Consider the following 23,682-nt stretch of genomic DNA (forward strand, 5'->3'; position numbering starts at 1 on the left):
TGCCTTCTCCTGCAAATACTATTGGGTGTAATGATTACTACTGTGAGTTCTTTAGACTGACTATAGTGAATACTACCATGATAATTAGGGCCCTACCAAATTCATGAAAAATGCGCCATGGACCGTGAAATCTAGTCTCCCCCCGTGAAAGATGGCCTTTTGTGTTCTTTTACCCTATACTATATCGATTTCACAGGAGAGACCAGACTTGAGCAAATTGGGGATCCTGACCCAAAAGGGAGTTGTAGAGGGGGGTCACAAGGTTATTTTAGGGGGGATCATGGTATTGCCACCCTTATCTCTGCGCAGCCTTCAGAGCTGGATGGCCGAAGAGCAGCGGTTATTGGCCAGGCACTCAGCTTTGCAGGCAGCGCCCCACTAGCAGCAGCACAGAAGTCAGGGTGTCAATACCATACCATGAAATCTTTATTTCTGCACTGCTGCTGGCAGCGGTTCTGCCTTCAGAACTGAGGTCCCGGCCAGCAGACACCACTGTCCAGCTGCCCAGCTCTGAAGGCAGTGTTGCAGCCTGCAGCAGCACAGAATTAAGGGCAGCAGTACCACAACCCCCCTTATAATAACCTTGCAACACCCCTCCACCACACACAACTCCTTTTTGGGTCAGGACCCCTACAATTACAACACAGTGAAATTTTAGATTTAAATAGCTGACATCATGAAATTTACCATTTTTTAAATTCTATGACCGTGAAACTGATCAAAATGGATCGTGAATTTGGTAGGGCCCTACTGATAATGTTTTCAGGACTGGGCCTTGAATTAGATCTCAAGAATATGAAGATAATGGTAGAGAAAGAAAGAATGAGGCTTAAAATGAAAAGCAGTGAGCAGGCATATATTCAGTAGAAATAAAATTATATACATTCTGAAGGCCACTAGGCTATATTAAAATGATAAATTGTCTTTTGAAATCCCATGTAACACATTTACAATAGGAGTTTGAGAACTACTGTCCAAAACAGTTTGGGGCTGGCAAACATTCATATAACTAGATTAATTCCTAATGTTTTTTATATTGTCATTCAGTATAGATTCTGGTTTTTGCTTTCAAAATACATCAGTAAAAAAGATGCTTGTGCTTTCTTGTGAGAGGGGCTGTGATGGGGAAAAGCTAGGTCCTTGGAAAGCTGCAGTCAGCCCACAGATTGTTGTGTTCAGTTTAGACAACATACAAGGTTTAGTTGCCTCTTCTATGAATCTCCCTGGCACAGCTCCTCAAGCTGGTGCAGGACTCGGGATCTGGCTCTTAAAGGCAGGGCAATCTCAATATGATGCTTTTATGTCTTGATATAAGTACATGCCTCTAGAGTGGCTGTGAGGCTCGCAGACCAGGTGCCAACTCCTGCCAAGAGCCTTAGGCCTCAACTGAACACTGACCAGTACATAGCTGGAAACCAGTCTGGCTCAGCAGTATGTTAGTATTGTTAAAAGAGATGCTAAGTTTATAAGAATGTGTTTAGTGTTTAGACTTTATGAAATGCTTGGAGGATGCTGCATGTATTAATCTCACTTATAACATCTGTGCCCCATGTTATAAGGTGATAGTGTTTGCATTGTACTCCTCTGTAATTGTGTAAGTTCAACAGGAAAGAAGCTTTAGTTAATGTAAAATGCTGGCTTCCTACAGCAGATGTTAGGTCTTGCCCACCAAGAAGGCTCATTGAAACCAAATGAGCCTATTGTGAAACATCAAAGAACGAAGTCCTTCCTCCAGTCCTCCATGAAGAGGAGATATGTGCATGAAATCATCCCATCAGCTTGAACGCCGGGGAGAGGGAGATACAATTTTTTTTTGTTAGAGATTTTTACCTCTATGCCACTTGGACTTTGGGAGGGCAACATTTCTAAGCATAAGCAAGGGATCCGCAGCTGCTTAGTCTGGGTTATCCCTAGAGCTTGCATATTAAGGCAGCTTCTATTACCTTTTGGAACCCAAGACTATAACTTATTTGTATATGTATGTGTGACGTTGTACAGTCTATATGGTTTTATAAAAAATTAATAAGTGAATATAATGTAACTGAGATATGCTTCATGCAAAATGTCTCTTGTAAAGTATCATTACAAAGCTTATAATCTACTGAGTGTAATCATCCTATTTGTATAAATGTCCCACTCTTGTATCTGAAACTAGAAATATGAAATATAACTCTGAGGGCTTATTGTAATTATGTAAAGTGTGGGCCATTAATGGTGGTTTGGAATCTTGATGACTCCCATTGACTAGGACCATTGTCTGCAAATGGCTGTGTTTTACCCATAAGTCTTCCTGTATACATGTGTGCTGGCAAGTGGGTAATGAAGTCTTGCAGTGACATGTGATCATGTCACCTGAACTGGAATCCATCTTTAACCTGGTGCCTTTCCATTGAGAAGGAGGGGGTGGGAACTCACAGAGGGACAAAAGAATTCCCGCCTTATGCAAAATATATATAAAAGGGTGGAAGAGAACAAAGAGAGGAGCCATCATGAAGAATCCCCTAGCTACCACCTGAGCTGGAACAAGAGCTGTACCAGGGGAAAGAATTGTGCCCAGGCCTGGAAGGTGTCCAGTCTGAGGAAAAACTTACTGAAGCATCTCTGAGGGTGAGATTATCTGTATTCAGTTTGATTAGACATAGATTTGCGTGTTTTATTTTATTTTGCTGGTGACTTACTTTGTTCTGTCTGTTACTACTTGGAACCACTTAAATCCTACTTTCTGTATTTAATAAAATCACTTCTTACTTATTAATTAACTCAGAGTATGTATTAATACCTGGGGGAGCAAACAACTGTGCATATCTCTCTATCAGTGTTCTAGAGGGCGAACAATTTATGAGTTTACCCTGCATAAGCCTTATACAGGGTAAAATGGATTTATTTGGGTTTAAACCTCATTGGGAGTTGGGCATCTGAGTGCTAAAGACAAGCACACTTCTGTTAGCTGCTTTCAGGTAAATCTGCAGCTTTGGGGCAGGTAATTCAGACCCTGGGTCTGTGTTGGAGCAGACGGGAGTGTCTGGCTCAGCAAGACAGGGTGCTGGAGTCCTGAGCTGGCAGGGAAAACAGGAGCAGAGGTAGTCTTGGCACATCAGTTGGCAGCTCCCAGGGGGGGTTCTGTGATCCAACCCATCACAGTATGTTTACCTACTTTAACCTTGTAAATAACTCTCATTTCTTTTTCTTAGTTAATAAATCTTTAGTTAATTTATTATAGGATTGGCTACAACATCTAAAGTGCAACTGACTTGGAGTAAGGGACTGGTCCTTTGGGACTGGGAGTAACATGAATACTGTTGTGATTTTTTTTTCTGGGCAGTAAATGGGGTGAATTATGGACACAAAACATAACAGTCAGTAATAACTCGACCAAGAGCAGGCATCTAATTGCATGCCATATGGCATCACCTCAGTGGCTGTGGAACGAGTTTGATTTTGTCAAGGTGAAAGGCAAGAGTGATTAGACTGCAAACAGCTTCTCTGTATGGAAAATTCCATATTTCGACACAAGGTCAAAAACAGACACTATTTCTCACTATTAGCACTTATACAAAGTTTACAAGCAATTACTTTTTAAAACGTGACTTTGGTTTAGATTAGATTGGGAGTTCAAATTCATTTTTAAGGCCTTTTAGAAAAGCAAAATATTTTCTGGATTTTCATGTAAGTTGATAGGGTTGTGTGTGTGAGTTTTTAATTTTATGGGCAGTCATTTGCAACCAGAAACAGTGCACTTCAAGGTTAGGAACTCAGTGACTACAAGAGAGGGGGATCTATTAGAAATGTACTACATTGTTTCAAACTAATCTGAAAACACTTCAGGAGGCTGGCAGTTTATCCAAATACTTTTCTGTCTGCACACCTCTAAGATTTATTCTGGGTGTCATCAGAGTGGATACCCAGGGTATAATAAGCTATACAAATATAGTCTTTTAATGGAGAGCTGCAGAATGGAGGTGCAGCAGAATTCACAGCTGAAATTGTTTTCTATAGATAGCTCATGTTCGCTCTTCGCCTACGTTGATATCATATGGAGTGCGGAGGAGACAATGATGTGCTAAATACTTATTGCTTATGAATCTGGAAAGTAGTTCAGCTCATTCCAGTTCTCCCCCCCCTTCCCTTTTCTGATTACATTTGCTGTAAAATTGAACATTGTTTGGAAATGTATCATTTTGTTCTTATGATGATAACCAGCCAGGAAAAAAACCCCACTGACAAACAGTTGGAGAACAACACCACAGTCTAATATACCAAGTGCCTGACACTTTACTCACATGATCAGTCCAAACTTAAACAGTGCCTCATTCAGCACCAGGAGAGTCGGTGGGAGACATGACACTGACTCCAATGGGGCAGAATCGGGCCCACTAACATAAATGAAACTGTTTATGTGAGTGAGAACACTGCATGACTGGGCTCCAAAGCAGGAGCATAGGTCCCAGCTGGACGGAAATAATTACTTCCTTCTCTTCTGATGTGCATTTTCTCAAAGCATTTGAAACAGTGTGGTTACTGCATGCATTGCAATATACTTTTTATTTATTGTCTTATTCTGACTCTTAAAATATGTTGGTTTTAGGGTATAATGGTTACATAAAAACATTTAGAAACTGGTCCAATGTTGTAATAATCAAGACAAAACTATCATTGATTTCAGTGGAAGCAGGATCGGGTCCCTAGTTATTAGCACTCCTGCTAGTGGAAAGAAATCAGTCTCTTGACTATAATAAGAGTAAAGGGCAGGTCCTGCAAACCTTATTCATGGATAAGTTTCTGTAGTTTTTTTGCTGAGGCTACTCCTAGGAGTAAAGGTTGTAAGATTCATCCCACAGGGCCAGGTGTTCAAAGTAGCTCAGCACTAGAGCTGTTTGAACATTTTCCAAATGAATGTTTTGCCATCAGAAAATGCTGTTTTGTCAAAACCAAACCTTCCGCGGGACATGTCAATCGGGAAAAAAGATTCATTTTATTCCCACATACTCAGAATGGAAAGTTTTGATTTTTCCTTTAGAAATGTATTGCATATTATAAAAAAACAACAAAAGATAAAGTCAAAATCCAAACAAATCATTTTGATTTTATCAAAATTAAATGTGGGAAATTTCAAAATTTGACATTTTTGCAACACAGTTTTCAAAATCATGGAATTTCTTGTGACACAGAAATTCCAGTTCTCACCCAGCTCTACTCAGCACCTAGCGCTCTCATTGAAAGCAACAGGAACTGCTAGGTGTGGTGATAATCTGGCTGATAACATGCACACTATTCAGAGAGAGATATCATGAAGTAAACCAAGAATCATGTATTTTTTGTATATTGAGCTCTTTGGAAACAAAAGGACTTATTATGTACAAAACACTACAATAAATTATTTAGTTAAACTTTGACTTTGGTTTGAGGAGCTACATTTTGACCTTGTAGCAAAATTTTGAATGATGCTATTTATGCTGAGAACAGTGAGAGACAAAGAGATTAATTATTAGAGAGAGTGATCCCACTGTGGGCAGGCGACCTATAAGGAATTTGGCTCAAAATGTGGATTTTTCTTCCAAAACAGCCTGCTGCAGGAGAATTTACATTTGTTTTCTGAATTACCTGATGGAACCCTTCTCTAGAAGCTAGCTTACATAAACCTATGGGGGTGCAGAAAAGTCTGAACCTGCCTATCTAGGACAATCAAGTTTGAATTGCCTCCTTGACGAGCCAGTGCTAGTACCAACCTATGCCATTTTCATTCAGTTACATCTTTTCAACCAGCATCCATACAACTTGTGTGTGCAGCTTGTGTCTGTTATCACTTGTTTTCTTTGAAGTGCAAATGTAAAGGAAGAGGCAGATGCTATTTGTGTTCAGATGCAGAGGAAATGCATTCATTGTCCTGTCACGTGGAGACCTTACTTTTGTTCTTGATTTTTGTTGTTGCTGTTGCTTTGTTAATGTAAAATAGAGGCAGTTGTGACTGAAATTATACTGTTGCTTTTGATTTATGAAAAGTGTAACAAAAGTGACAAGAGGGATAAGAGACCTGGAAAAGTTCTAGTTTATTTCAGGCCCTCCCTGTGAAATCTGGATTTACAAAATCCAAATCTATGTTGTATTCATTTTTAAAACTGGCAAATTAGTGAACATTCTGAATAAACGGGAAACGGGTATCTCAGTAATGTCAGACATCAGCGTGATGGAGCAAAATAAATGAATTGCTAAAGCGTGGAAAGACCCTCTTGGGGGAGGGGGTAGGCCAATTCTGGGATTTTGAAAGTTTAAGTTTTCTTTTGAAAGACTGTGTTGTAAATAACTTGGACCCCAGGAAGAGGAATTTTTTGACTATCTGGCCTGTGTGGACTTTTCAAAAGGAGAATGAGTTACGGAAAAATGGAGGTAGCGCTACTGCAGAGCCACAATTGGCCAGAAGGGAGTGCTACAGGGCAGGTGTGCGCTTTGACATGGTGGTTCTAGGTATAATGAAAATACTTTTATAACCCTTATCATAAAAGATCCAAAGCATTTTAAAAGAATAAGCCTTATCTTGCAGCCCTTTCTCAGGCGAGTAGACCCATCAAAGTCAATAGGACTGTTTGCATAAATAAAGGTTACACAATCAAGCCCACTGGCATTCAGATAGCTCTGTGGGGGAAAGCAGCAGATCAGGCACAACACATGACATAAGAGTGAAATAGGATATATAGGCCATTCACAATATAACAAATCCCTCTCCTACACAAAGTGTCACAGGATCTTTAATGTCCGTATGTCTAATTGATTCCATTCCGAAGAAGAGCTCTATGTAAGCTCAAAAGCTTGTCTCTCTCACTAACAGAAGCAGGTCCAATAAAATATATGACCTCACCCACCTTGTGTCTGCAATATACTGGGACTGATACTGCTACAACACTTTTGCGTAATCAAGACAATAACAGATCCAAAGAAACTGTCATTTCTATATGCAATATACAGTAGAAACTCAGAGTTATGAACACCTCGGAAATGGAAGTTGTTCATAACTGAAATGTTCGTAACTCTGAACAAAATGTTATGGTTGTTCTTTCAAAAGTGCACACCTCAATATTGATTTAATACAGCTTTGAAGCTTTACTGTGCAGAAGAAAAATGCTGCTTTTGACTATCTTAATTTAAATGAAACAAGCACAGAAAAAGTTTCTTTACCTTGTCAAATCTTTTTTTAAACTTTCCCTTTTTTTAGTAGTTTACTTTTAACACAATACTGTACTGTATTTGTTTTGTTTCTGCAGCTTCCTGATTGCATATTTATGGTTCCAAATGAAGTGTGTGGTTGACCGATCAGTTCTTAACTCTGGTGTTCATAACTCTGAGGTTCTACTGTACTTTGCTTTTGGCTTAGTTGCCATATTGAAGATTTGTAGGACCAGATACCCTGCAGCTGTAAATCAGCATATCTCCATTGACATCAATGGAGCTACACCAGTTAACACCAGCAGAGGACCTGATCAATAGTTTTTTTTAAATGGTTTTGTACATTTTCACTACATAGTAAGTCTCTACAACCAGTACCTTGTTCCATGTCTGTCTTAATCTGCTCTTCCAAATCCGCAGGAGACATGCAGAACTCATGTTCTTCCCCTCCTGGTGGCTTGGGTTTACACTGTCCACAACAGCAATTGAAACAGCAGCACAGGCAGCAGCAAAAGTAGCAGCCTGTCAAGAGGCCACAAACTGCAAACAGGGCCTAGATAAAATGCGGGAGAAACCCCTATTACCACGTGAACTTCCTTTAATTAATGACAGTTTGTAACAGACATAAAGCACATAGTGTCAGTTTTTCAAAAGAGCTCAGGGCCAGATTTGCATGTGCTACTCCTGAGGGCATTCTGCACCAAAAAATTAAAAATTCTGTGCACAATATTTTAAAATTCTGCAAGCTTTATTTGTCAATAAATAAATGCAGAGGCTCCAGCATGGCAGTGGGAAGCACAGGCCACTGGTTGTACGAAGGTAGAAAATCACCCTGCAGCCTCCCCTGCCCCACCCCCGGGACATGGACTCAGTGGTGAGGCTGCATCCAACCCTGACACTGCACAAGGTCTGGGCCTACCCCAGAAACACCCTGAGGCCCTGCCCCTCTGCACCAGGTGCACCAGATGTGGGGCAGACAGGCTCAACCAGGCAGGATACAAGTGTGGAAGGGCTCAATGTAGGGGGATCCAGGTTGGGGTGAGCGAATTCTGTATGGGACAATCTGGGTGCAGGCAGCTCAGTGGGGGGTCTACATGTTGAGGGATCTGGATGCAAAGAGGCTTGCAGGGGCAATGGGACTCTGCAGGGGATTCCAGGTGAAAATGGTTGGGGCTCAGCAGAGAGGTCTGGGTGTGGGGGTCTCAGCAGGGGGTCTGGTGCTGGGAGAGTGGGGACTTGGTGGACTGGGGGTCTGGGGTGCAGCTAGTTGGGGATAAGTGGCATGGGGGTCTGCATGTGGGGGCTCAGGGTGGTGCTGGGGCATGAGGCTCATCAGGATGGGGGTTTGAGTGCAGGGAGTTTAGTGGGGGGTAGTCTGGGTGCAGGGTTGGGGGTCCAGAGGTAGGGGTTGAGGTTCAGTGGGTTAGGTTTGAGTATGGAAGGCTAGGCGGTTCTGGGTGTATGGGGAGAGGCTTGGTGGGGTGTCTGGGTATGGGAGGTTCAGATGCGTGGGGGTTGGGTGGATTGGGGAGCAGCTCCCCATACAGTGACCCCTCCCCCTGCAGCTGAGGAGCAATGGGGGCAGGAAGCAGGGGACAATGCTGAGCTTCCGCAGCTGGGGGAGGTTTCTGGGGGTGGATCTGACACAGCCCAAACCACTCCTGGCAGGGGAAGAGGAAATCCCATCCCTCGCCATCTCCAGCCCAGCCGGGACTAGCAGCTGATCCCAGCTCAGGGTAGGAGCCACTACCTGGAGTGTCCTCAGCCCTGCGGTGATTTACCTCTCCGATGGCTGCTCTGGGTGCTTGAAATGAGGTACCTGCATGGCTAGGGACTGGTGCATGACTGTTCTTACAGCTTCCCTTTGCTTCCCTGTCAGAAAGTCATTTTTCTGTGGGGGAAGCAAAGAAATTGGGAGGTGGGGCATGAATTCTGTGCACACACAGTGGTGCAGAATTCCACCAGGAGTAAAGTGCTCCACACCCACAATTGGAGCCAGATTGTCAGAGTTTAGCTGCCACTCAAAAACCTAAATATGGGCCAGATTTCCAGAACACTTGCCCGCCACCCCACCCACCCTCTGTCATTATGACATTTATGGCTAGATTTTCAAGGGTTCAGCACCCAACATGTACCCAATATGCTGAGCTCTTGCAAATCTGGCCCCAGTTGTGAGTGCTGAGTGAGGCCTTCCAGAAATTCCAAACATAGTGCAAAACCCCCACCTCCCTTAAAAATGGCTCGTTACAGTAGATCACTGTGTAAATTCTTATTCACTGATAGAGTGTTGATAATAGCCACATGAAACATTTAATTTTCCTCTCGCACATACTGGGATAAATCAAGTGAAGTTACTCAGGTGTATGTAGAGGAGAATCAGGACTCCTTGGTCAGTGCAGATCCTCTGGCCTTCAGGCACAAATCTGCTTTCATCAAGGAGGCTCAATTTAGCCCTTAGATTATAGTTAAAAGGCCACTGTCAAGAATGATTTAACACATGCAGCTTAACTCAGGAAAAGTGCTCTCACCAATAGTTTAATGTATTCAAAAAATAAAATATATGGCTTGATAATAATATTAATTAATAATAAAACAATCTCCCCTCCACCACCACCATCCCAAATCCATCGCAGGATTGTGACATGTGTGAGGATAGATATCAGGTTAATAGTATGGAAGTGACTATGTGAATTAAATGATGAAATGTTAGCATGGGTGCAATTATGGCCAATTTGAAGTCAGTGGAATGATTCACATGTTAACCATCTGAGCAAGTGTTGAGGCTCAAGCAGGGGCCGCTCTAGACATTTTGCCGCCCCAAGCACGGCGGCATGCCGCGGGGGGGGGGGCGCTCTGCCGGTCGCTGGTCCCGCAGCTCCGATGGACTTCCCGCAGGCATGCCTGAAGCCGCGGGACCAGCGGACCCTCCGCAGGCATGCCTGCGGGAGGTCCACCGGAGCCATGGGACCAGCGGACCCTCCGCAGGCAAGCCGCCAAAGGTGGCCTGGCTGCCGCCCTCCCGGCAACCAGCAGAGTGCCCCCCGTGGCATGTCGCCCCAAGCACGCTCGTAATACCTGTAGCAGGTTAAGCTCACAAATACCTCCAGATGTTTTCAAAAGACTGGCCAGATTTATGCTGAGTTGAATTTATTTAAAAATGCTGTGCCTTCTCTCACAGCAAACCTAGATTTTGTACTGGTTTAACTATTTGGGTTAGGGTGTGACTTTTTACTGAAATAGATAAATTGGTACACACACTCCCAAGTGTGAATGCAGTTATACCCATATAAAGGTTCTCTAAAATGGTATTGATTATTTCCCTAAATTTATGGGAATAAGATATGTCAGTATAAGCACCTTTATACTACTATAATTGTGTCTACACTAGGGAGTTGTACCACTTTAACTTTACTGATTTCAACCCGATGTAGTTAAAGTGGCACAATCACTGTGTATAGACAAGCCCTTAAGGGAAAAAATGGAATGATGAAATGTTAGTTAAAGCTTTTTTCTGTGTAAAATGGCCCCACTATCTCAGCTTGGTTAAGCCTTCAGAGAATTCTGGGCTTAACTCAACAGTCATTTTTGCTTTACACTTCACCTTTAATTTTCATTTCTTTATATTTAATGACTTGTGCCACCACTTAGTATCTTCTGAGTGTGTGTGAGTATGATGGGATACAGTGCCTATCAGGGCCCTGAGAAGTATAGGACGAGTGTAACCAGCAAGAACTGTGGTCCACTAACTTGTTTTCCTGTTGGCTTTACAGGAGTATGAATCAGACTGGGGATCAGATGCCACTTGGACAGACACTATGGCAATGAGTGGCAGTATAAGGTCTGAAAAAGATTCATTCACTACAGGGCCTACCTTATTGGGTATAAGAGGTGGAATAGGAAAGGTTTGGCTAGGCACGTGGGGAAATGGCTGGACTCAACTTGAGAGGAGTCTTTGTTGACCTGCTTATACTCTGGAAATGGGAAAACTTTGTTTGGTTTAGTGGTGATGGAGAGACCACCCTCTGACAGTCTGGGAGGGATGATACATAAGTACCTCAGATTTGTGTACATTTGTCATAGGAGGTTCTGCAATATGCAATGTAATGAATTTTACACAGGGTCCATAACAAATCCTTCCATACCTCCAGAACATAGCAGCCCAAAACAAACCCAGCAATTGCTCTCCCTGCCCTCATACAGCCTATAAGACTTTTCAGCTGCACCCTATACTCTTCTCTACTCTTCTTGTTGGTCAAGGCTGCTGCTGCTGTTGTCTCTGTTCCTATTCTCATACCCACATCCATATTCACGTAATCTGAGTCAAAGGAGTGGCTCATCTGATGCTGCTGCTAGTGGATTTATCAGTGTCTCTTCTCTTCTCTCCCTTTTTAGCCAATGACTCCCTGTGCTCAGATATGGGGACAAGAAGGCTGAAGAGAGGGTAGCTGAGAGCAAAGAGAAGGAAGATTGACACAGCAGCTGGCAGTAGTAGAAGCAATCAATAGTGAAGGAAGTCCAGGACACAGCAGGAGTCAGCAGCCACAGCCGGTGCAAATTTGCTGCCAGAGAAATAGGGGCCAGCTGTAAAGTCTTGGGAGTTCAGAATGGAGATGTGGTTCAGGTCCATCTTCAGTTTTTGCTGGTGGGGATACAAATTTTGCCAATATGATTTAGCTGCCCAGTTTTGAAAATGTAGTCCATTAATTTGTATTTGAGCTGCTTCTATTCCCACCTGAAGTAGTATCTGAAGGATGCTTTCCCAGACACATGGAACTGGCCTTGCACTGACCACTGTTGGAGACAGGATACTGAGCTAGATGGACCACTGGTCTGATCCAGGATGGAGATTCCCATGTTCCTAAATCAGATCTGTCATTTCTCCTCTCATTACAGTGTATTTGGTTCACATAAAGACAATTTTTCTATTTATTCCAATGGACTCTTTGCTGCCCCAACATTTTGTTGCTGGAAATAGCAGTAAGAATAAAATCCAAAGTGTGGGATTTTCCACAGTTGTGATGTCATAGCCTTGTTACAGTCACTGACACACTGATTGCAATACTAGGGTTTGCAATATATACATAAATATCAAAGGATTACAGTTACATAATAAACCAAATGAACCGAGCTCTTATGTCATCAGAACCCCCACCAGGGGTTTTTCCTCGTTCAATTTGCTGACTTGAGGTATCATGCTCTCTCTTTCCTGCTCTCTTCCTCCACTCTGCAGTTCTCACCTCTTCTTCCACTTCCTTTCCCCTGCCCCCTCACAATGTACCCAAGGTGCACGTATATGACACCATAATCACACACTGTGTTATGTATTATTATTGCTTACGTATGCTGTGTGCTATATATAGCAAAGAACATGGCTAAATTTGTACGGTAACTTATTAGCTGGTTGTCACACAAGTAGGACTTCTCATTTTTGAGCAATGAGTCATTTTTATTTAGTCATTACTGAAAAGAAAATCAAAATTAACCTGGAGCCCCAGTTTCAAATATAATTTATGCGTCTAAGTGTTACCAGACATGAAGTGTATTTAATTATTTAGTAAATTAAAGGAAAAATCCTTCATTAGCACTTTTCTGGAGAGGTGCTTAATTATATTTTTGCCGGTTTCTAATCATTCAAGACATGCCATTGTTTAATGAAGCTGCTATGACTTAAGGCCCTGATCCTCAAAATTGTTTTGCATCGAGGGACTCCTAGTCCCATGCAGAGCCCCATGAACTCCCATGGGACTCCACATCTATGTAAAGGTCCACTCACATGGAACACTTTGCAGAACCCAGGCCAGACTAGGTTAGAAGACTGCATGATTTCCTAGCTTGCTCAGTACATTTTAGAAAAGAGAATAGAGGATTTTATTTTACCCACTCACCTTTGCCCACCAGCTTGAAAGCATGAAGTATGCATTAACATTTTCTTCTCCAAATTGTTCCGCCACATATAGCCCTAATGATCCATACTTATCATATATGTTTCTCTTGGACAGGTCAGTCAGTATCGCATGAGCATTGTTGAGCTCTTTAAATTTTTCAGCAGCCTCTGGATTGTCGGGATTCTTGTCAGGATGATATTTCAGAGCCAATTTTCTTAAACATGAAAGAAAGAGAAGAAAAAGTGCATTTTTGCTATAAATATTTACAAAATATTTTAGTTGATGCATTTTTGTTCTGAGCAGAAGGTCTGGCCTGAGTCTTGTTAGTTACAGCTTTACTGTAGCATGAGCTAGATAAGAGGATGTCAGTCTATAGCAACTGATCATGGCTAATGGTGCAAAGATAACAGAAGGAGGTAGGTTTCTAAGACAGATCTGAAAGATGGCAGCAAGGTGAATAGGAGAGTTTTTGAAAGAAAAATAATAAATATTCTCCTAAATAGGGATAAATATTAAATAAACGTCCTTTCCTCAGTAGAGCTAATTCACATGGCTGTATTGACATTTGTAACACTTGGAGTAATTTTACCTTTGAGTAAAATGCTGGTCCTATTGCAGTCAATGGCAAAAGTCACAATGCATTAAATAGGGCAAGGATGTCACCCTTAAAATACACCTTACACTTAATTTGTAAAGACATGGGCTTCTTACCTCTCAAACATTTTGACTTTCAGTCTGAGGAAAAGGGGCATAATTTTTCTTTAACTGTAGAGATTACAAGCCCAGTCTTGCTTCCACTGAAGTCAGAGGAAGTTTTGTGAGGCCCTTAAGTATCGCTCTAATGTGAGAGAAAAAAGAAGTCTTCCCTTAACATGGCACTGCTGTAGTTAAGGCTGACTCTATGTTTTATATTTTATTTAATATGTGTTGATACCTTGTCAGTTACAAAACCCTCTAGGCAGAAAATTGATACATGCTAAAAACACATATAAATCAGTTTTAAAGCAAATGTATCAAATATAACAACTTTTCAATTCCCTCCAAATTACCTTCCTTAAAGGAAGGGAAATACTGTACAACATCTTTTGATGATCTCATGAATCAGTAGATACCTCAAGATATTATATACAGGAGGTAGGCTTTCAGAAACCCTAACAACAGTAACGTAAAAGAAATTCAAGAGCTCCAACAGAATGGGAGCAGCCTTCTGAAGTACAGAATGGGAAAACAGTGGTTTTGAATAGAGTCAGTTTCAAACGCCCTTTTGCCAAGCTCCAGGCAAAAGCAATCTTTGGACCTGATTCACCATTGCCTATACAATATGCAATATTTTACACTGGTGCAAATTGAGTTTAAAATGCTACTGTTTGCATCTGGTAGCATTTTACATCCACTTTGCTCTGATGTAAATGACTAAAGGTGTATAACAACTGTGAATTGGGCCCCTCGTTTTTAAAATAATGAAATTGCAGGGGGTTGGTCTTTAAAGTGGGCTGACCTCATTTGATGCTTTGAATAAAAACCCCACCAATTTTTGAAACTTTTGATCCATTTACAAATTGCTGTTGAGTAGCTACTGAACCTGTGCTTCAGCTATTTCTCTTCATATATGCTTTTACACAGTGTTAAACTTCCCTTATTCCCTTGAAATGGACTTAATACTGTTACTATGATCTCATGGGAAATGCAGTGTAAGTCTAGAGACAGTGTCTGATGTCAATACCAAATGAAATTAGATAAGTGAAAGTACTGGATACCATGTTACTATGTCTAGATAGAAGTTGGTACATTCATAAAAATGTAAACACTAACTTGGCTAGTATAGATAGAGGTGGTAATAGGGTAACTGGAGTGTCCACATGTTTACAGTTCAACATGCACACTCTGGGCCAGATTCTGATCTCATTTACACCAGTGAGAAATTCTGGAGAAATTCCATTGACTACAATGATAGCATAGACAGGGCTCAGGCTTTTTTACAACTTCGTCATCTATTCATGATCACAGGCTGAATTACAGAAACAACCACTGTCTTCTTATACCAAAGAAGAAACTTTATGAGAATAATGAAGGCAATTTTATTCCTAAATTTTCTCTCTGCTTCACTGTAGAACTAGCTAGAATCTTCCCCAGGCCTCTCAGTGGAGGATGCATGCACATGTAATTTTCTATATGTTTCTAACTATTCTGTTCAGGTTCTTATATTGTTCCTGTTATTGTATGGGTTACCAGGATCTGAATGCAAAAAAACCTTAATTCTCCTTCAAGCTGGAATCAAATCAACAATGTAAGGCTTTCTACAAGGAAATACCTTTACAACCTTCCACATGTAATACCAGCTGTGTTAGCAAAGAGCTGAGCTAGTTACCTATCTTTCTTTATGCAGTGTTGTAGCTGGGTTGTTCCCAGGATATTAGAGAGAGAAGGTGGGTGAGATAACATCTATTATTAGACCAACTTCTGTTGGTGAAACAGAGAAGCTTTCGAGGTCTGGGCTGAAAAAGAGCTCTGTGTGAGCTTGAAATCTTGTCTCTCTCAGCAACAGAAGTTGGTTCAATAAAAGATATTACCTCACCCACCTTGACTCTCTAATAACTTTATTTATGTCTCTGCTAGGACAGCACTTGGCTCTGTCTTTCCATTTCTACTGCACCCAGCACCATGGTATTTAAATACCTGACATATTTCCAAACAGGAAGAATGCATAAAATATTTAAGTAACGTATTTTCCTCTCACTTTGATGTCACTCTCACAGATACTGCAGCCATATGCAGTATCTTTGGGGGACCATATTGTCTTAAGTTTTTGAATGGTTTAATGTATCACTGTGGGCCAGGGATTGTTTGCATCTGCAGCGAGGGAGGGTTACCACTGCTCCTCCAGGAGCTAAAAATAGTGGGGGTGATTAAGGATAGTTGCTGAAACTGTAAACAACTCTAGAGAGTTATCTCCCTCTGGTGTGGTTTGCATGTACACGGTCAGCTGGGTGTTCCATAGACCAACAGACAAAGAACAGGCTTTTGGTATAAAAAGGCTGTGTTTAAACTGACACACACCTTCTTTATGATCAGAAAATGAAAAAGACATTTTGTCCAAGGAGGGTCCCAACAACCTTTGCAGAAAAGTTGGAAGGTCCTTGGCCTACCTGGGCCCCATAAGGCTGATGGGTGACCTCTGATAAGCTTTTAACATGTGTATAGGAACTTTTATTGTATTTTTTGTATGTTTTCTCTTTAATGCTTTTGTCCTAACAATAAATGTATTTTGCTTTGTGAAGGCTGGTTGGTAACTGGTATACACTGTTGTAGCTCCTGGAGAAAACTTAACCACAACTGCTGGACAGACTGGGGAAATTATGTCACAGTGAGTTGCAGAGGGACTGCAAGCCTAAACGCCCAGCCTGGAGGTAGGGAGACATTAGTTTCTACCTGAGAGAGGGGATTGCTAGGAAGCCTGAAACCTTTAAGTGGATGCCCTCAAAGAAGACCGGGGCCTGGGGGCTGTCAAAGGTGCAGTCAACCCTGAAACTCTGACTTCCAAGAGTTGCACTTCTAAAAGTTAACATGAGCTGGTTATATTTTTGAGGTACAGCAGCTTCTGAGATGCTATAGAGATTTTAAGGAATTGGTGGGAAAAGAAGTGAGACCTGCAGGGAGCTCTCTCCCCATGACCAGATCATACTACAGTAGAGCTCATGCCCAGGCCCACCCAAAACACAACATACTGGTAACAAAGATACTATATATATATATATATATCAAGTCTGTTGACATGATAACTGGGTCCCATTCATAACTCAGGGAGGCGGGTTTCAGAGTCAGTATTTTTGTTTTGCTCATGTTTATATCCAGGGGCGGCTCCAGGCCCCAGCATGCCAAGCGCGTGCTTGGGGCGGCATGCCTGCAGAGGGTCCGCTGGTCCCGCAGCTTCGGTGGAGCCAGTGGACCCTCCGCAGGCACGCCTGCGGGAGGTCCACCGGAGCCGCGGGACCGGCGACCGGCAGAGCGCCCCCACGGCATGCCGCTGTGCTTGGGGCGGCGAAATGTCTAGAGCCGCCCCTGTTTATATCTGCTTTGTATTTTGGAAGACTGTACTCCCTTCTGAGGGATTGACACAAGTTGTTTCCTTAGTACAATTATTAAATGATAGGAGGTGCCCTCTTGTGGCAATAAAAGTGATTTATGTCTTGTTAAATTATATGATTCTAATCTACAAACCAAGTTCAGCAAGGCTGGTGCAGGGAGCTGTAAAATACACTCCCAGGGTGTCCCCTGAGCTTAGAAAGCCCACTGCGCCAAGGGTGACCAGACAGCAAGTGTAAAAAATCAGGACATTTGTTTTTCAGAGGGGGTTATAATTGCCTATATAAGACAAAGCTTCTAATATCAGGACATCCGGTCACCCTAACTGCGCCAAAGGAGAGATGTCTCCATTAGAGTGAAATCAGTGCTCTTTCCTCAATTTACACTGAGGCTGGAGTTCAGCTTTATTTTCCACAGGAGCTGCACTGTAAAGTCACCATCAGGAGACAATACGGCCGATTTCCACTGGTCAACCCTTGTTTTGGAGTACGGTTGCTGGCCTGGAGGCACTCTGTCATCTTTTATACAGACATAAGCCTGTGAACATACTTCTGCTGGCATTTATACCAGTGGGGAATTTAGTCTTATACTGTTAACTTAATAATATCTCCTCTTGCATGCCTTAAATATATTTTTAAAATCATGCCTTTAATATCAATGTCTCATGTTTAATGGTATTTAGTAGACCATGCATCCTATACTTAAACATAGTATTAAATAATATTAAACACTGAAATATATAGACTGAATAAACAGGCTGACTTTACATGTCTAATGACATTCTATGGTGTCTAAGAACTTAGGTTGCATATGGGATCTGTTCTTTTTTGTTAAGTGGGGGAAAAAGGCCCAGGCTATTAAGATTAATAGTGACTGAGGTATTTGTTGGAAATTGGTGGCTGGTTCTAAGGATAACACAAAACACTTCATTGGCTTCCATGGTTTTTGCACTAATATATCTGTAGACATTTCCACCCTCCCTGTACTCAAGCAAAATTATACAAATTAAGGGCTGAGTCCTGAAGCCCTTATTTGGACAAAATTTATTCTGACTTCAAAGGGATGAAGGATTCTCCTTTCACTACCTCCCTCTGCCTTCTATATCAACACAGACTCAGTCAGAATTTGACTCTTGATTTAGATAAAATGTATTCACTGCAATTAATATACTAGTGCAGATTGACAGTCAAATAGCTACTATGCCTAAATGCTGATAACTTATTTCCTATTCTAAGACAACTATTTACTTTGCAGTTCACTAAATATAAAACAATCACATCACATGGGACTTTCAAAAGAGACATTCTGACTAGACAAGCACAAAACCTAAAATCTCTGGATAGACTACATCACCCAAGATGCACCATGCCTCAGGACTCCTATAATGTATCCCTATTACTTAGTGTTCAGGAGCTTTGAGAAGGATTTAGAGCTGCTGAGAAAATAGGATTTATTTCCACAAAATTTTCAACTTTTCTACAAAACATTTTGACTAAAACCTGAAATAATTCAATTCAAAATGTCACTGCAGTGTTCATGGAAGTTATAGTCCTGGGTGCCCTATGCACCCATTCCCATTAGGGACTGAGATCTCTGGCCAGACTACATCTCCCATGATGCATCCTCTTCCCACCTCTCTAGAGAGGGCAGAAAGTGGTGCATTGTGGAGTGTGGCTGTCTTCCAGTGAGTCCATGCTAGAGGAGAACAGGAGCAAAAGGCATGAGACTAGGGGGCAGAGCTGCACCATTTTGAATTGAAATATTTTGGTTTTCGGTGTTGTAAGGAAATATTGAAATTTTCCACACTTCTTGCAGTGCATTTTGCTTTGTGGAAATTTTTTGTATCAAATGCAGTTTTGACCAGCGCTGCTTTTGTTGCTTTGTCATTGAAATAGCTATGCACATGGAAGGTGTGATTGTGCTGGAGTACCTGCCTTTTACTCCTTCAGAGCTGCGACCCATGAATATAGATAGGAAGCCCAGAAAAGAAGGGGTCTCCTTACACCCTCTAACTAATCTATACAGACACACAGGAAGGGTTGCAATCTGGGCTTTATTACTTATGTGGTAGCTACTGAAGGACCAGAATCTAAAAATATTGAAAAACTTGGTGGTCTCTTTCCAAGATCTTAATGGGAATTTCCACGTCACCATGGTTATGAATGGGCATTAGGATTAATCTGTCTTCTCATCCCTAACTGTAGGTCAGGGTTCAGTTACATTGGCAGGACCATGTGCAGAAGCTTTCCTAGCTAATGTCTGTGCTATAACTGTCCCATAGATAATCAGAAGGAGATCTCAGTATTCAGGGCTATCAATCTGGCTCCTTTCACCAATACTGCATTTCTTCACAATTAAAAAGAAAACACCCTGGAAAATAAGGTAACCACTAACCACAAGTGGTTACATTGCCATTATGGAACCCAAGCCTCAATGTCTGTTTTAAAGGAACCATCCCATGATTTGTTTAAAAAAATATTTGTTTTAGGGTCTACCCTAGACCCCAGAAATAAAAACAAGTTATTTTTAATTAGAAACCTTGCTAACTCTTTATTTCCCTGGTAAATTAACTGATGCTAAATTGCAAAGAAAATCATGGAGCGGTACCTATGTCATGTTTATTAAAATGAAATTTTCCCCTAGGCGGTGTCATTATGGTGAGTACCAACTTAATTAATAATGGCAAGAAACTTACAATCAAGTATTGCTGGTTTTTTACACTGCACTGAAGACTAGTTCAACAGCAGGTTTTTGGACTCATGAAACAAATTAGCATAAGATAAAAGTTTAATTAAAACAAATCTAAGAGCCTGACTCATCATTTTATCTTGCAAGTATTTACAACTATTCCATTAAATGTGAATCCCTCTGACATTTCCACTTTATTCAGAAGCAGTCTCTGTTTTCCTGTAATTACTAATAAAGATGGGTAAAGCACCACTGTTAGTTTTACCATCCTTGTTTATGTTCAGTGCAAAATAAAATCCACCTCACTTTGCATTCTTCCATGACAACTCTCCCCTTCTGGGACTAAAGAATGTTTCCTTTCCAGAAAGTTAAATGTAAAAACAACAACATGAGGTTTGATATACAAGTCATCTGATGACTTCTGGAGCCAAAATGTTTTATGTCAAATGTATATAATAAATTACATTAATCACATAAGCTGTTATGACATCAATGGAGTACATAGGGTATAAGTCAGCACTGAATTTGACCTTATAGGTCTGTTCACCCAGGATGTCAAAAGTCTAGCTTTCTTACTTTGAAAGCTGTGGACATTCTCATCCTCCCACCCCTCCTCTCCCCATGAATATTTTGGAAGAGTAAAAATGGGGTAGAGACTTCATTCATGCACAGTGACATCTTTATTTTGTCCAGCTGAAGGCTACCACAGCTAAACCCTGATCTAGCAATTGACTCTGCATGTGTGCAGGTATCTGCTAATGTGGAGTTAATTGCAGGATCAGGCCCTCATTTGTATAAGATAAAGAAAGTGCAGCTGACTCTATGGATTATATATGAAGGCTGGTGTGGATGCTAATGATGTAGGGTTGTGTATTACTGCTTGCAGTGATCATGTGGGATTTGTGCGCAGGCGTATGCACTGACATTGAGGTGTGAGTGGAATCTGCAGGCATGCATGCATGTGGTGTAGACATCCAGGAAGAATAGTGGAAAGAGAGTGTCAGGGGATGGAAAGAAATGACATGGGGGCCTCACTTCAAGTTTTTGCTTGGAGACCCTTCAAAAAATTGTCACCTCTCTGAGTAGCAAGAGTAAATGGGAGTATTAAACATCACACGATAGGCCAGTGATGGGATACTCGGCATAAGGGAGAAGCTGGCCATGTGTTACCAGCAAAAATGAGACTGAGTCATATTGTCACATGTGAGTGACTAAAAGTAGCTGATGTGTTGACTAATATATGCTGGCTAACATGTATATATATAGGCCAATTTAGGCAGTATCACAGTTAAAATATTTGTGCTTAAGGTTATTGGTGCTTGATGCATATTAACATAAATATATGGTGCACGTAATACCAGTCCTGTGCAGCAATATTACATTCACTTGATGCAGATGCTGTGCTCCCTGAGTTATAAATAATACCAGCTGAAATGTGTATGATTTTATAAGTTACACATTCAAGCTACTGATCCATGAAGATATTTCCCTAGCTTGTACTAAGACATAGAATGAATGTATCTTGATTTTAACAAGTTTCCTATCTGCCAAATGCTTACTGCAGCAAATGCAAGGAGTTATGGGTACTTAGCATATATATAATATAAATAATATGTATTATGTGCATTATATATATGTTAATATGTATCAAGCACCTATAACCTTAAGCACAAATATTGTAACTGTGATACTGCCTAAATTGGCCTGTACTATAATATTTATATTCATATTTCAATAGCAGTTATTTTACACTGGACGTTTAACACCCTTTCTTGTTTTAATAAAAACATAACAGACTCATAGATGTTAATGCCAGAAGGGACTAGATCAGCTAGTCTGACCTTCTGTATATCACAGGCCATTACATTTCACCCATTTACCCCTGTATTGAGCCCAATAACTTGGGTCTGGCAGGGCTAGAGTTTAACTACCAGAAAAGCAGCCAGTTTTGAGTTGTAGACATCAAGATATGGAGAATCCAGCACTCCCCTTGGTAGTTTATTCCAGTGGTTAGTCACCCTCACAATTAAAAATGTGTGCCTTAATTCTCATTTTAATTTGTCTTCTTCAGCTTCCAGCCATTGGTACATTTTATACCTTTCTCCATAAAATTAAAGACCCCTTTAGTACTTGATATTTTCTCCCAGAGAAGGTGGAATCAAGTCACCTCTCAGTCTTCTTTTGAAAAGCTAAACAGATTGAATTCTTTAAAAGTCTCTCCCTGAAAGACATTTTCTCCAGCCCTCAGATAATTTTTGTGGCTGTTTTCTGCACCCTCTCCAATTTTTCAACATCCAAATGTGGACACCAGAACAGGACTCATTGGTCTTACCAATGCCACGCACAGTGGTAAAATCACCTTCCTGCTCCTACTCACTATTCTCTTGTTTATACATCCAAGGATCCAATTAGCCTTTTTTGCCACAGCATCACACAACAATATAGAGTTGTTTGTCCACTCTGACCCCATAATCCTTTTCAGAGTCACTGCTTTCCAGCATGTAGGTCTGGCCTGCCTTCTCTGTTCCTATTGGTATGACCTTGTAGTCTGTTATATTAAAACACATTTTGTTTGAATGGGTCCAGTATACCACACTTCATATGACTGCCTTATCTTCATCATCATTTACCACTTTGCTAATATTTGTGTCATCTGCACATTTTACCAGCAGGGATTTTATATTTATTTCCAGTTCACTGATAAAATGTGGAATAGGGTCAGACTTAGAACTGATCCCTGCAGAAACACTAGCATTCAGTGATTTCCTATTGACAACTACTTTTTGAAATCTGTCAGTTAGCCTGCTCTTAATCCATTTAATGTGTGTTTCATTGATATTTTTAGAACTAAATTTTTAATGAGAATGTCATGCAGCACTAAGTCAAATGCCTTAAAAAGTCATTTTACAACCACAGTAACATATTGCATCATGTACATTGTTGTTCAGTAAAAGTTCTACCAGATGAGTGATGGTAAACTATATTTGACATTATACATACTATTCTTACCCAATGAATATGGCTTATTATTTCTTACCAGTTAATTAAAACACATCCCAGTTTTATTGGTCTAGAACAGTCTGAGATGAGTTCTCTTAATTCTTTACTTTTTCCTGCATGTACCAAGACAAACCTATAACCCTAATGCAATCTGACATTTTAATGGTTCTTATGAAACCAAAATTTGCATTATTGTGGCATCTGAGTCATGGTAGCATAAGCCAGTTTCCTCTTTTCAAAGCACAAAGAAGGTGTAAAGGGTTTATGAAACTATTTGTTTTTATGAGGCATCTGACATACAGTGACAATAGTTACACAAACTCTAGTGAAGTGGTCTGAAAAAGTGTGAGTAAAGAGCCTTGCCGTTTCATTACATTTCACAGGTTTTTTATTTAACAATGTTGTGATGGCTTTATGCCACATCCCTGAGTACAAGAATGATATTCTCGGTGGGCTCTCAGCCTGATTAAACATTTTGAATAACTAACAGAATACAAATTTATCAGTTAGATGGATCTGAATGCCTTCTGCAGCATTCTATTACCCTAATCAGCAGAGAAAAAATGTGGGGAATATTAATAAAAAACTAAGTGTAATATACTGATTGTTGTATGAAAATGCTGTAGATTTTGTGTTTAAATAAACTTTATACAACCTATGCTTGGAAGATATTGTATTTTTCTGTTAATAAAACAAATCTCAGATAATAAAACTATACACAAATTATATTTCATTCATAGAAATGAATGTAAATTACAAATGACATTTTAATTATAGTTTTGATGGAAGTCAGTGGAGGAGACTTGTGGAAGGGCTTTGTTTTTTGCAGACCAGATGGGCGACTGCCATGCAATTTCCCCCAATTTTT

General features: G+C 40.8%; 1 protein-coding gene across 1 annotated transcript in view; it reads right to left on the bottom strand.

Annotated features, from left to right (window-relative positions):
* DNAJC5B (DnaJ heat shock protein family (Hsp40) member C5 beta) overlaps positions 1 to 23,682 on the bottom strand; it is a 35,057-nt gene that overhangs the window by 512 nt on the left and 10,863 nt on the right. The window contains exons 3-4 of the mRNA XM_045007236.1: positions 13,044 to 13,257; positions 7,537 to 7,711 (exon numbers count right to left, since the gene is read on the bottom strand). Coding sequence (XP_044863171.1) covers positions 7,537 to 7,711; positions 13,044 to 13,257 — 389 coding nt within the window. The remainder of the gene's footprint in view (positions 1 to 7,536; positions 7,712 to 13,043; positions 13,258 to 23,682) is intronic.

Source organism: Mauremys mutica, chromosome 2 (genome assembly GCF_020497125.1).
Source record: "Mauremys mutica isolate MM-2020 ecotype Southern chromosome 2, ASM2049712v1, whole genome shotgun sequence".
NCBI lineage: Eukaryota > Metazoa > Chordata > Testudines > Geoemydidae > Mauremys > Mauremys mutica.